The sequence below is a fragment of the Rhea americana genome, unplaced genomic scaffold, assembly GCF_003343005.1.
Source record: "Rhea americana isolate MKP2758 unplaced genomic scaffold, rheAme1 scaffold_349, whole genome shotgun sequence".
In the NCBI taxonomy this organism is placed as follows: Eukaryota; Metazoa; Chordata; class Aves; order Rheiformes; family Rheidae; genus Rhea; species Rhea americana.
Genome location: NW_028186478.1, coordinates 184,197 through 199,799, shown reverse-complemented (window position 1 = coordinate 199,799; position 15,603 = coordinate 184,197). Strand labels below are relative to the sequence as shown.

Below are 15,603 nucleotides of genomic sequence, written 5' to 3'. Positions count from 1 at the left end.
GCGCCGCCGGCAGCGCCTGCCCCCGCGGAGCCGGGCCGCCGCCGCTCGGGGGCTGGATTAAATGCCTGAGGCACCGCGACCGGCTGAGCCGCCCGTTCCGCGAGGACCAACCCCGCTGCAGGGGAGGAGATGAGCGTGGCGGGGAAGCAGCCTCCTCCCGCACAGCTCGAGCGCCCGGGCAGCCTCCTCGTCCCGACCTGGGCAAGTACCCCGCGCCGCCCGTCCCGGGACCAACTCCTGCGGCGGGGCCCGCGGGGGGCGGGCGCGGGAGCCCCCGCGGCAGCAGCCCGCCCGCGCCGGGCCGCGGCTGCGGCGGGCAGCGCGCAGCGGGGCCGTCGCGGCGGGGCGCCCCCGGGGGCCGCACGCCGGTGGCCGCGGGGCTGCCGCCGCTGCCCCCCTCTCCCCACCCCGAGCCCAGCAGGGGCTTGCGGGAAAGCGAGGAGAGCCGCGGCAGAGCCGCAGCGGCAAGGGGGCTGGAGCCGCGGTCGCGCTCGGCGGGGCTGCGGGCCGGGGCCGGCGTTTCCGGAGCGGGGCGAGCGCCCGCGGCCGCCCGGAGGGTCGCGGGAGGCGGAGGAGGAAGAAGAGGTGGTGATGTGCGGGGGTGGGGGCGGAGGGAGGGAAGCAGCGTCGCCTTTGGCGAGGGATGCTGCAGCTGTGCGTCCCCGTGGGGATTTGCGCTCGGGGGAGAGCTGCCGGGTACAGGCAGGACACGCGTGCTGCTCGGGGACGGCCCGCGCCGCGCCCCGGGAGAAGTTTCTGCGTTAGACTGTGCAACGTTAGAGCTACTTCGGGTTCATCCCGGGGACGACACGAAACCACTGTGTTTCCAGCGCGGCTGAAGTTCCGTGCTGACAAACCCGCGATGTGAYATTTCAGTGTATTCAACATCTTACATGCTTTAAAAGGAGCGGCTAATGAGGGCGTTGGAAAATACTTGCTACTTTTCATGACAGCGTGTCTGAAAAAATATTTTTAAATGATGCCCTCTGATGGTTGTTCTCAACTGTCCCTGGTTTATTAAATTAACACAATCTGGTGTGCCCTTGGTTTGCATGCCTTTTAAAATAATTACAGTCTTTGTGGTTTAATCTGGCACTCCTCTTAAGACATCAAATCACTTAATTTTGATAAGGTATAGTTGCTGTCATCTTTTGTCTAAAAAGTTCTTCATTGCATGCATTATAAAATATTTTATTGGCGCTAAAGTAAACCTCCCATTTTTTCCCCTGTCTAGTTATTGGTGCTGACTATTTCTATGACTATAGCTTTGGAATTTTTGAAGGAAAACTGTATTATATTCCTAACATTTTATCCAGAGCATTATTTAGTGGGTATCTCCTCCTGAACTACGTAAAGGATGACTTAAAGATATTCCCTTGTCAGTAAATTCAAAACTTGTTTGAGCTTCTGTAATCTTAACATTGAGAGTAAATATTTGGCAAGATAAAAGCGTGGAAATGAAAAGATGTAGAGGATACCTTAAATCGTAAACATGCACAACTGCCCTCAAATCTTTGGAAACAAACTATTGCCTTGTTCTTGCAGGCTCTTTTATTTATATGATTGTATATACACTGTATATTTGCACTTCTGTTTTGACTGTTTGTGAAGAGACACAAACATTGACCTCTTGTTTTTAAAAATTTTTATAATTTAAAAGAGAGTTAAAACTAGTGTAAAATCTTCTGTATTTTAAGGCTGTTACAGAGCTCTTAATTTGTAAGGCTTGTTTTTGGACTGTAAAAATAATCTGTGCAGCAATTACCTAAAATGTTAGCAGCTGGGYAGGTTGCATAGCAGTTCGGAGTATTTCAGTGTTAAAGGTGAAGATTGCTCACTGTCATTAGGTGAAAATTATGACTAGTATTCTTCTAGTTATGTTAAAAGTATACATTTAAAGCCAATACCACATCCTATTCCTGTTGATACTACTGGGACTTCTGCCTCAGATACTAGCTGGAGCAGAATTGGACCCTTRATGAATGTCTAGCTATCTTTTTGGACAAGAATGTGAGGAAGTAAAGGCATATGGCCATACAGTTTACATGGCCCTAAATGGAGAATAATGCCATGAATCAAAAGCTTTGACAAGCTGTCTGCTTTAAATAAAGAACATTCCAGAGTATTTTAAGTAGGGCTGCGTGGTTAAAAGAAAGCATATATATAGCCTTTTTTGTTTTTTTAAAAAAGTCATATAGACTTTTAAGTTCAACAGGACCTCTTATGTTTCTTTAGGACCTTATATTTCTTTAGGTGCCCAGCTTCCTGGGCTTCTCAACTTCTGCTCAGAAGTATGCTCATAACTTCTTAAAAAAGTACGATAATGTTTTATGAATAACCGTGTGATATGTACTTGACTTACAAGTCCTTTAATTACCTAACACCATAAGAATCTGTGTCTGCTTACCTTGCTAAAATGAAATCGTGTATTTTAATATCAAAGCGTATTGACTGTGGCACTGCAAATTTTTCTCAGAAGTAAGATATAGCCATATTAATGCTAGTTACTATTCAACTAGTACATATTGCATACTGAGTGCCATTCATTGCTTGGGATTTTGGTAGCTAAGCAGTCTTAATACTCAAAGGTATACGTATTTTTTTTCCTTCTCTCTCTTCAGCAGAATGACAATTAAATACTGCTTCTTGGAAAGTAACTCAGTGTGTTTTCAAAATTAAGTTGGYGTGCTAGATTTGAATGTTTTATATTCTTAAGTTTTTAACACTGAAAAGTCCCTTTCATGATGTTTCTTGTAGTAGACCTGTAAACTTCTTGAAGTTTTGTTTAGTTGTTTATATTCTGTTCTATAAAATTGAAATTTCAGTCAGATGTTGTCTCTAATATTTTGCCAGTCCCTTAGTATAATTTCTGATACTTGTTTCATTTTGGGTCAGACACATATTGTTACTGGGCTAAATTCRGAAAGCAGCCTGTGTTTCCAGTCTCTGTTGTAAACTTTCATTCCAGATTTTTTGTATAATTCTTCCCCTCCTTGTCCTTCAGGAATATCCAGGAAGTCAAATCCTGTAGGGGCTTGCTACCTACTGTGTCAGCATGCATGCACCATGATTTTATGTGAATTTTATAATCTCATTGATTTAGGATGCATTAGATGCTGTGGTTTCCATTGTGTTRCTGGAAGTATGAATGCTAACCTTACAGCCAATCTTATTGTTGATATGCTAGCTTTTTTTTAGAGTGAAGAAATAAAGGATAGCTCATTGTTATGTGGAACTAAACCTTTGTCACTATTTTTTTAGAATAGTGGCAATTCTCTTGAAAATGTTTATGTTATATGTGATCAAGTAGAAGACCTAGTTTTCTAATAGCTAATAGAGAGTACAGATTTTTATTCAGCACAAACCTAACGGAAGAAGGCTACTTTTTTATATGGTGCTCTATTTTAGAGTTACCCAAACTGTGATATGAATAAGAAGAGAAAATGCAGCACATGCAGGTTTTCTGTTCCATTTTTCCTGTTTTGTCATTCACTGTGTCCCTGTAATTTAGACACTTGGATGGAGATGTGAATATGAATATATAATTATATAAATATATTAAAGCAAGGCCTGGGGAATTGACGCTATATCAAAATTTGGCACCCAGCAATAAAGAAACTTCCTGACGGTGAACACTAGGTGTCACATTACCACAAACATCAGTATCTTGCCTTTCCCCTAACTGTCTTTACAAAGTCAACATTTAATTTTGCCTTTTTTAAAAAAATAGATGCCCATCATTAAGATTTCATGCCGCTACCTTCATAGGCTTAGACTGTACTCAGTCATACTGTGTGTGCACTGTAAGAAGTGCTGCTTCCTTCTGCTTTCCTATGTTTTCTCACTGTAACATATCAATAGTATTGACTTAAATGACACTGATTTTGAGATTGCTTCCAAGATCTGTCTACAGTGCAATACAAATAAATAGGGTATACTTAACGTAATTATAGCTTGTCTTCCCAAACACTGATTTTCTATTGAAACTTTTTGATGGCTAAAAGCTAACTTCAGAAATTTTTGTCTTGAGGTGACCAGAAATCAGATGGTGCAGCTTTATGCTAGGGAGGGGGGTGTCCATATATTCCATTGTGTAAGCCTGATTGCCTTCTAGTGCAAGTTTCGTTGACTTCCCATTAAGCCTGGAAGATTTTTTTTTTCTGAAAATCTGGTAAACTAACAGTTTTAAAATCCTATTGTATACGTTCTCCACTCACTTACTAATCATCAGAATATGCAAATATATTCACATTTCTTCACTGTGCTTTCCCTYTCCTCAAAAACAAAATCAGAATCCTTCAATGATCTATACATATCTCCATGAAAACAGTTATCAAAGTGATAAAAATCATATTCAAGGTTATGGCTTTAACAACTCAATGGAAATAAGACTTTTGCCCACCTACTGCTCTAAAAACAATGTTTTATGTCAGAAAAAGAACACTGTTGGTATTTGCTTTACACTTCAGATTTGTGTTTTGTATTGTAAGCACTTTTTGATGTGTTTCAAAGATGTTATGTGATGAATATAAATAGAAATACTTTCACTTGGGAGTGCAGGGACAGTTGAGCATAGAAATGGTAGCAGAGCTCAGCAGAAGGAACAATGCATGACTGTGTTCTTACAACATTGACATCTAATGCTTGTCAGTGGCATCGTGATAATAGGGACAGTATATAAATATCAGACTCATTCAGATTGGAAGAGGCCTTGGAAGATCAGTGRGTCTAAGCTTCTGAAAGTGGTGCTGGTTGTTGTGAATTCAGCCTGGGTTGTCCAGAGCTTTTCCCACTGGGTCTTGCAAGCCTTCGAGGATGGGGACTGCACAACCTTTTGGGGCAACCTGCTCCACTGGTCAGCTGTCCTTGTAGCGAACTGGGGAGCTGCTGTTAGCTTCCCTCCTCAGCCTCCTCAAAAGGAGTCTCTTTTCCTGGTCAGACAATCCCAGGTCCCTCWGCCTCTTCTCATAGGGCAGGTGCTCCAGCCCCCTGACTATTTTGGTGGCCATCCATTGGACCAGCTCCAGTTTGCCAATGTGTTTCTGGAACTGAGGGGCCCCACCTTGGATGCTGTAATCTGAATGTGGTCTAATGGGTGCCAAGTACAGGGAAGTGATGACTATTGTTATACTGATTAGGCTTCTGTTGCTACAGCCCAGGATGCTGTTAGCCTTGGTGGCTGCCAGGGTGCACTGCCGACTCATGTTCAGCCTGCTGTCCACCAGGACACCCAAGTGCTTTCCAGCGTTATAACTTTATTTTCTGATCTTTCTGAGAGAAATTCTAAGCAATGTAAGTTTTCAAAAGCAGATGGCTAACAAAAATGCCTCTTTTTTCCCCCCATTAGTTATGAATAAATGCATAACTCAAGAGGAATTTAGAAGATTATTGTATTTGCTGTTTCATTTACTTTTTTTTTCCCCCCTTGTTGGAAGCAAAGGAGCCTGATGTTGACCTTGATCTGAAATTAAGATTCATTTACTGTAAAAACTGTCTTCAAGTTAAAGTAAAATATCTGGAATGTTTTTAGTAGATTTGGTTATCCGTCATGTTACTTACAAAGCTGACAATAAAGAATAACTGAGGTCCCAGCTTGTACTTTATTCTGGACACACTCATTTGATCCAGATATGATCTGAGCTTTTTTGGTCTGTTTTCTTTAGAAAAGACAAGCTGACTCTCTTGTTTTGAATTCCTCTGTACCTGATTGTTCTAAACTTTCTATGTGAAGAACAGCATGACTTGTCAGTGAAAGCTGTCATGCTGGAGTCCTTCTGCCACTCTTTATTTACATATATCAGCAGGCAGACTTCTGTAATGAGATTTTCAAACTCTCTAAAGGATATAACCTTGAAAAGTTGGAACCATTTAGCACAATTTAATCAATATTAACTCATTTATCATCTCCTTGTGACATTCAGATTGTAGTAAAGACAATGCATTCGTAGTATTTCGAGAAGTCCTGGGCGGGAAAATCAATGCAAAAACCTCAGTTGTTTTGTACCATATGTGAAGAGGCATAGTACCCGCTCACACCACATCTGATACCTTAAAAGCAATAGTCATATAATGCTTCCCTTTATCATGCTCAGCGTACACTATTGGATATGTCTGCTGTTTTGGGATTTTTTCCTTTGTGTAGTTTATATGAGACTTCTAAGTCACCAGATGCATGAAAACTGAGGAGAAACTTTCCATATGAACAAATGTATCCTATTTAATGCAGTCTGCTATGTAAAGGACATCCGGAATAGCTTTTGTTCATAGGCAGTTGTCATCAGCACTGTACACATACCTCTCATAGTTTTGGCAGCTGGGTCTCATAGCACTTATTTGATTAAAGTAGTATTGATTCCCTCATTTTACTAATGGAGAGCCTTAGCAGAGAGGGGTCAGTTAACTTGCTCATTACCAGAGGAGGAGTCTTATCCAAACAGAGACAGAATCAAAGCCTTTTGGTGTTGAATCTTTATCCTCAGCACTTGAATATTCTTCCTTGGGACCAAATGGAATTTTGGTGATGGGGCCTTCAGATGGGGGTTCCCTTTTTATGCCTACTTTTGCAAGAGGGATAACAGAACTTACTTTTCTCTAACTAGCTGAAGTTCAAATGGGGTTCAAAGAAGCTCAGACTGTATTTTTGTGATGAACTGTGTTCACATAACCAGTGGAAAAACAGTATGTTTGTTACACTAGGTGTGCTGGTGGATAGTGCTATTTTGTGCTATTTTTCTGATTCATACTATTAATAGTTGTTAACATCTACCTATAAACTGAGCAAATTACATATAGTAGTACCCTGAGCTTCAGAGCAAGCTATAAAGTGGGTGAACATTATTGTTCATACTTTATCAGTGAAGAAACTGAATAAATTGTTTTTCAATAGTTTATCTGTCCTGAATACAGGAAAACAAAGAAAGAAAAACATTATTCCAGGGTTGGTAAAGAGGAGATGAAAGTTCCCTGAAGTTCATGGAGAATATTTTTCAGTATAAAGGTTTTATTCCGCATCTCAGCTAGATTTTTTGGTGGGGGCTTCAGTAAATTGTGCACTATCCTGTCCCATTCAATAATGGATACTGACTTCTTTGAAGAATACTCATTCGTTTAACTTAATCGTCAAAAATACGGATATATTTTATATAGTATAGCTTATATACTATATAATGTAAAAATGCAGAAGAATGAGCATGCACATTCAAAAAAACAGCTTATATAACATGAGAGGTGGTCATGAATATTTATTTTGTATCCAGTTATAGAAGCTGTTGTATTCTGTTTTAAATGTATGTAAGTTTATTGGAGGAAAATATGAGAAGAACTGATCTCATGTTGGATGTCATGAGGATGTGTTCATAACTGGAAACTATTGATCATAAGCATTTTTGCCATCTCCCGTCTACCTAAAGGCTGTTCAATCAACAGGCAAAGAAATATATATTTCGTTTGTTTCACTGGCTRTAGCTAAAACCCAGGTGGTTCAAGGAAATTCATAGGCACATTTCTTTCCATACAAATCCCATTTAACCCTACTAAGTCGTGTTTTAGAAAGGCTTAAAGATTACTCATAAGTGTGGTTGTGTTAATAAAATGCAARTTTTTTCTGGCCTAATAAAATATTCTACTCTCTTCAAATAGGAATTAATCTAATTTTATATGGTAAGTCTTTTCCTCTATTTTCGTCCATATATCCTGTTGTTTTCTGCATCTTTCTAGTAAATATAGCATTTAGATGTTCTTCTGCCACCCTTTGAAAGCCATGACTGAACAGCATTATAATGATGTACAGTAAGCCATGATATGTGCTCATTTTTAGAATACAGTTGAAGCATAAATAAGCATATGTTGACAGTTCAGTCTGACAGTCTTATTTAGTGATGTAGCTACTGCTTTTTATAAAATCTGTTCTGTTTATGGTTTGAACTGCCAGTGTATTCATCGGTTGCATCAACACACTGTTTTATACAACTATTTATTGTAATGTTCATTTAAAAGATGAATTAATTACTAAAGCATCTGGTGCATCATATGGTGTGTATGCTGGAGGAGTGATAAACAGACTAGTCTGTTTTAAGTAATAAGAAAAAAAATGACATTACGTAAAAGTGATTAGGCTTTTTAGTGTGCTTTGAAGAGCTACTCTGCAGCACTAAAATCCCCAAATCTGTTATTCCGGATTTAATGATTATTAAAGGAACCTTTGGTTCTTCTGGAACAAACGTGCATGCCTGTGTGTATCTGTACTTTTAATATGCCAAAAATTAAAAAAAAAAAAACATTATTTTTTAATATACTGTCAGGTGAAACCAGATACACATCATCCTTTTACTTAAGAAGTTTCAGAAGATAAGGCTGAATCTTACCCAGTGTACCTTCAATTTTCAATTTTTAATTTCTTCGGAGAAGTTAGACTTCCAGAAGTTTAATAGCTGGGATTTTTTCCTGTTAAATGGGTCATTAATAAAAATATGCCACCATCACAACTTAAATTAAGCAGTCAAGATTGGAGATGACTGAGGTAGGATAGATTGGTCTCAAAGAACTTTCAAAAGCAAGATAATCATTTCAGAAACAATACTGATTCCCTCAAGAAGGAGGTCTTAGCTTTGAAGAAATTAGGTACTCTTGGGGATCAGTGGCTTACAGTGGGACGTGCTCCAGGAAGTGAGTCTGAAGTCTGAATTAACAAAGTATTATGACAACAATCTACTAAGGAGAATTAATGAAATGAAATTGTTTGGAGTTGATTTATACACATAACGCTAAAGTGTGCTTTCTTGAGTATTACAGCATATTGTAAACCCCAGCTTGGAAGAATAATTCCTTTTCCCATCTTCTGCTACCAGTGATTGAACTAAGAAAACAAAAATTAGCCTTGCAGTGATTTTCAAGAGTAAACTTGTGGCAGTTGGGACCATCTGTGATGAATACCCTCAAGAATATATCTTTCATATGTCAGGAAAGAAGAGAATGGGTAGTTTTATATGRACTCCAAGTCAGAGAAATCATGATTAATAACAGACTCACCAGCTTTCATCACCTGTTCATTTTTTATTTTATTGTATGACTAGTTTGGAATAAACAGGGTAAGCAAACTACTTATGTACCTCTCTACTTTTGTTCTTCCCTCGTCTGTGCTGCTTTCTTCTTCTTAGTCCTAACTTCACCCATTCAAAAAAAAAAAAAAAAAAAAAATCAGGGTTTCTTATTAGCTGAACGTTGACATTGTTCAGCTGTTCATAATGAACAGAGGAAAAACATACTTTCTGAAGAACATGAACATTACTGAGGGAAAGACTTAGTTACTTATTAAAGGGAGTAAAGCTGACAGAAGAGGTGAGAATCTGTATTTTAGCCTCTGCTAGCTCTGTCTCTTCTCTTCAACGTCCATCAGTTTGACAGACTTTCGTAAATGTCAGTGAGGTTAACTTAATGTCTGTTGGCTGTAGGTTCCATATCTAAGTAAAAGAAGTAAGCCTGCTTGAGTTGTCTCTGTAATTCTCGTGTCATTTTAATCTGACTAGGGTCAATCCAATTCCGTTCCACAAAAAACATCTAGCTTCATTAATTTATGGCAGAAAATTAATAYTTTATCTTTTAAAATTTATAAAATTTCCCTTCTGTTAGTCCAGTGTATGATTCACTGCTGAGTGCCAAAAAAAAAAAAAAAAAGAGTAGAGTGCTTCATGGATAATTTTTGTCCAATTAGTGATGTCTGCTTGGGGAGAACAATAAAAATATTTCTAGATTTTGAAAATAAGCTGCAGACTATGTGACTCTACATAAGTTATTACTTAACCAAGTATATCTAGCAGCAGTAAAATAAAATAAAAATTAAACAAACTCAGTAACTTCTTGCTATGGTGTGAGATGAACATAGTGTAGTTGTATAAATTCCTTTTGGTAGGAACTTCTAAGTGGTAAGAAGTGAACCCTTTTGCAGAACATCATTATTTTTCAATTATTTCTGTAAAACCTTGTCAAATATTCTCTATTTCAGTCAAGCAAATATTAATAAAATAAATCGAAAAACTCTTGTCGAAAACCCTTCTTGGGAGAAGGGACCGATTCCATTTAAATTATGTAATCAAAATATTCTCTATAATGAAAGATGAAGGAATATTATTTAGGGAAGTTACATGTTTCTCTTATCTGATTTGTCTTACTATAAACTCTGCTTTTACTCATATTTTTGATGCTTCTTTAAGAAGGCTTCTGCTCATTGAGACCTAATTCRCTGTTTTATGTTTAATTAGATGTGTCTCAAAAAAAAAAAAACAATCCAAACAGTAGTCTATGTTGTATAGGGATAATCTGTAAGAAACATTAAAAAGTTTTCTTAAATATCATGGAAAATTGTTGTCTTAAAAATCATCACACAAAACACARATTTAAATATGCTAATTGTAATTTGCCATCTAAAAAGTCACTCATCAGCTTGCTTGATATTTACAGACCAAATGTCTTGTGGRACTAATTTCATATTCTACATGAAATTAAGGTACAATAAGCTCTTCAGATACTTTTAATATACCAGTGTTTTGGTTAACTGGAATGTAACAGCTTGTCTTACTTTTCCAGGACTTAACTATTTTCTAATCTACGCATTGGTGTTACAGGACAACCTGTGATTTAGAGATGTACCCGTAGCTTGAGGTGTGGGAGTTTTACTGAATGTAGTCAAGTAACAACTATAGAGGCGGTATAATATTCCATTCAGATTGTACTCCTTTAAAAATAGATTTTGGCATCTTTACCTTCCGTAAGCAGRAACTGTTGGCTACCTACTACGCTAACAGGGCCATGGCATGACTGCAAGTACTAAAGTGCGTGTGACCATGCTGTTAAAGCACTAGCATTTTCCTTAACATAGTCCTGGGCTAATTAGTATCTCAGACAACGTCCAAACTGTGACTTGGGAGTTTGTATAGACCGAGAACCATCCCTGTGGGCCCCATAACTGTGGCATTCATGTCCATGAGGAGGGCAAGAGGATTTAGATATACTGATRCAAGCTGTTCAGTGCTAGCTGGCTTCTGGGCCCTTAGCTCTTTTATCTGTTAGTGCAGGTGTAACCGGTTAGACTCGTCTTCTCTGCTGCAGCTCTCCTGTTTGTCCGTGGTGTTAACCTGATGGGCTCTGAAGTGTTAGAAATTTGCTGACTTTTTTTACTCAGGGGAATCTACTGTCAGTGAGCTGAGTGAAGAACTGAAACCAAACTTTCTCTAGAACAAATGTTAATATTTGAATGGTGTTGAGTGTAGAGCAAAGTATGAAAACAGTGATGGAAAGTATTCTGTTACAAATATTCTTTATTTTGTCCTAGGACATGTGTATTAGAATTTTATGTTTGGATTAGAAGTGTGATTTTTTGAAGTGAATCTTACAATCATCCTTATTTACTACCCTTCAGTCTGTGTTGCAAAGTAGTATGGAGTGCACCAAAGGTGTGTCTACATTGGTAAGCAGTRCACTTAAATATGAGTAGGTCAGTGGAGTAAGACATCTCAGCCTTCACCCTATAAAAATCTCTGAGGGGCTTGTTTCAGATTAGCTCTAGTCTGATTCTGTGGACTGAATGCCTTTTAGTGACTGGAGCTCTTTGGCTGTGCCTCTTCAGTCTATCTCCTGCTTGAGTTAATTCATCTGAAAAGATTCCATTTTGCATGTTTTCAGACCACATGACAATGCAAACCAAAGTGCGAGGAGCAGGGGCGACTGAGGGGGCATTTGTTTCAAAAAGTGTAGTTCTGGTCCGAAACAAATGTGCTAATGCGGAAGCACCCAGGCTGAATTTCTTTCAGGTAGAACTGAACTGAAAGGTGTTGTGGAAATACACTGAATGAACTGGAGGCACTAATGAGGGTTCAGTCCATGGGACCATGCTGTAGCAATTCTAGAATAAAACCTCCCCAAAATGCCCATAGTATGAATGTTGGGTCCTTGGTAAAACCAGTTTTGCTCTACAGGGCTATTTGTTTTGCAGTGCATTACTGCTCTGTGTGAACACAGCCTCAGCAGTTTTCATTCTTCCAACTCTGATTAAAAGAGGCACCTGCTTAATATCTGCTTTTYGTCCCCCCCTTTTTTACCCAATAGCATACAGCTGGGAAGAATACACTATAGCTGCTGGTTTCCTTTCCCAGTTGTATCTACCCTGTCTCTTCTGTACCTCTTTCGCTCCCCCCTCACTTTTCCTTAGAATCTCTAGGCTTTAAAATCAGTAGTAGCACTGTAGGTCTACTGTAGGTCAGGCTGCGGGAATAGATGTTGACGGCTTCTTCTCTTTCTCCTCCTTCCCACTCCTTCCCAATTTTCTTATCTTTGAAAGAGTCTGATTTTGAGTGTTACTCTCAGATGTACTATAAGGAGGACAAAGGAAAATATTCCTTCAATTTAGGTAACTCTTAGAGGGCACGCACATAACCTCTGCCTCTTATTTTTCTGTTTTCCTTTATGGACTCCAGAATAATCATTATTACTAGGCTCTTTTAAAAAGTGAGGCAAAGCAAACTGGTGAAGAATATTCCAGGGGTAGCCTTTGAGGCAGTGAAAACACTCTTTTTCTCTATGGGAAATTGTTCTTATCAATTCATCAGGAAAAGTTAGGAAATAAAGTATGGAGGAAGATTAGACTTTACAAAAAATCCTTTTAAAAAGAATATTGCAAACCCTGTAATTCCAGTTTACAGCATCCTTGAACCAATAAAGCACCAACAAAGAAAACAATCTAACAGTAAGGTAAGGCTTTTTCTGCCCTCAAAGAGCAATATATATCTTTTATAAATGTGACTGCAATTTCAAGTGCCCTAATGACTAAATTCTCAGTTGTTCCCAGTTCCTGTTGCAGACTGCCACGTCTTGCTACTGTCTTGACTATCAGTCTGACAACAACTTGATTATAGTGGTAGCGAAAGAAGCACATGACAAGAAATTTTCTCATTATAGACCAGCTCAATAGAGGGAGAAGGGACTTTCTGATTCAGTCAAGTGTGAGGAGAATAGGCATGTCTCTCCTTCATGTATTACCTGTGTCTGTTTATAAACATTCATGGCTGCGCTGTCACTTTTGATATTGTACTTTGGCTGGCATTTTGCCCTCCTTTTATTGCTCAGATATTGTGGGACTATACTGCTGGTCAGTAAGGACACTGCCTCTGCTTGCCCTGCTGCCACCCCAGGTCCCTGCTCACGTTTCCTTGTGGAGCAGCCCACACTTGCTGATCCTTGGCACCTGGCAGCCTAAAGYTGATCAGGATCAGATGGAGCTTGATTAATCTGCAGTTCTTCATTCACTTGATTTGACTGTTTTCTTAYTGCAGTACAAGCCTACTGTTACTTTGTTTGATCTCTACAGTAGGACGTTTGCTCTTTGTAGCAGCTTTCTGTGTATCTGAAGACTTAATCTATCTTTTGTTCCTCAGCAATATAAGAAGCACTRATTTCTTGGCTCTATCATAGAATCATAGTCAATCATAGATTTTCTTTGCTGCCCTATGAYCTTCTTTAATCAGCCCATACCTGTCTTTAAAATTGATTACAGGATTCCAGCAGTAGCCTGTTCAATTTGATGAATTGAGCAGGATTACTGTAAGTGTGACTCATAAGGTGCTTGTAATTATACATCCTGAAACAAGAAATAGATGATTGAGTTACATCCAACTTGTGATTTTTYCCTAATCTTCAAATTTATTTTCTAAAGAATTTCTAGCAGTGCTTTTGTAGCTGTTTCTTTCCGATAGAACATTGTTCTTTGTAGTTAACCCTGTTGTGCTGTCATTCTTTAGCATCCAGATTTCCAGCTATTTTGAGAGCAAAATCCCTTTATATCATTAGAAGTGAACTGTGTTCTGTGGACCCACCTTACTCTGGGTACTACAAGTTCTCAATTAAATTTGTTATGAAGATGTTTAATTACTTAATTAACTGTTAGTTTGTTTTGATAGCAGTGATATCAGTTTCAGTATTTCAGTTGAGAGCTTCTTGTGATTTCTGCATAACGTCCTATAAAGAGTATTCAGTATGTAACACATCAACCAAGACCACAGATCCAAACCATCCCTGTTTCTTTGGGCAAGGAGATGTTTGGGAGAGATAATTGATGTTCGGTTTATTTATTGAATTACGTGGGAGAATTATTCTGTTTAAYTTTCTCTTTAATACTCTGCATCAAAATAAACTGAGGAATTCTTGATTCAGGAATCAGAAGCCTTTCAGAATGGTATGTCATAAATATGTGTAGAACAGCACTGAGATGCACACATTTATATATATGTATATTTATATATTTTTTTGCCTTTGCCAGGCTGAAGCTAAGTTTCAGCTGGAGCTGTGAGAGTGACCCTCTTCAAAAGTTATTGACAATATCTAGTTTGTGTGGACATGTTCCCCAGAGCCCATGTTCAAAGTTAGATTAGGTAGCTCAGGTCTTTGGCTGGTGAAGTTGTGGAATTTCCATCTGTAGAAATATACAAACTCATCTGAGTAATCTGTTCTCGTGCATTTTCACAGTGAAAGTGTTTTTCATTCTGTCCCATTGTAATTTTAATAGTTATTTCTAAAAAAAAGAAGTAAATAAAGAAACACAGGGAGATGAAGGCCACCTGTCAAAAGTTGAATTGCTTGATTCACCATTAAGTGTCTTCTCTAAAGGAGATTTGTAGAAAAGTACATTGTTGAGGATTATGAAATGTTCATCAACCTCTCCCTTTTTGTCTAGAGGTTTTGCACTGCTAAAATTATTTTATGAAGGTAAATAAAGGAAAACATCATATAGAGATATTTTCAACATAAATTAAGGAAAGTTTTGGCCATTACATTTATCTTCTTGATGAGGGAAACTTTTGGATCTCACTGATGTAAGATGTTTACCTTAATGTATCTTCATAAGTATATACTTCATGAGTATAAACATTCTCTGTCATACTATGACTTATTTTGCATCATACAGTTGCTTTGTAATGATGAATTCTGCAAGATCTGACCATCTCTCCAACCAGATTAGAGGGACAATTTAGAAAGACCTTGGACTTACTAATGTAGAATATCTTAGTGGCATAAATTGCCTAAGTATTTTAGCCCCAGAAAGTCTGATTTTTTTAGAAAAGTTACAGAAAAATGACATATGCACAAAATACAGAGCTGGTGATACACGTTGCTTTTGTGTATTGGTAAGTAATAGGGAATTACATGACGAGTTTTTCTAATTTCTGTTATTTGAATTTCACRGCTGGTTTTTGCTACAGTTTATGTTTAATCATAAGCTTAAGTACAATCTTTAAATTTGTCTGAACTACAGAAGTCTGCAAGAAAAGATTGTTATGACTCCTGTTCATCCAACTGTGAAGAATCTATCTAATTGAAGGAACAGGTTATTCATACGGTGGTTGTTAGGGCAGTGGTATTTGTGCCCAGATATCACATGTGTTCTGTTAAAAATAAAATCTCTGACTTGCCAAATCAACTGTAATCTATTCTCAGATCATAAATTGTACCAGAATTCTTAATTAAAGGTAGTAACATTAACCTTTTAAGGTTAAAAATTGATCTCTGAAGTCTTTGCTCAAATATTAAAAGCATATACTTCTTAAAAATACGAATCTT

General features: G+C 38.3%; 1 protein-coding gene across 1 annotated transcript in view; it reads left to right on the top strand.

The window, feature by feature from the left end:
* Positions 1-6: 6 nt before the first annotated feature.
* LOC146592046 (gamma-2-syntrophin-like) overlaps positions 7-15,603 on the top strand; it is a gene marked incomplete at its 3' end in the record, with an annotated part of 199,668 nt that continues 184,071 nt past the window's right edge. Inside the window, exon 1 of the mRNA XM_085311736.1 lies at positions 7-201. Within this exon, the coding sequence (XP_085167862.1) occupies positions 130-201 (72 nt within the window). The remainder of the gene's footprint in view (positions 202-15,603) is intronic.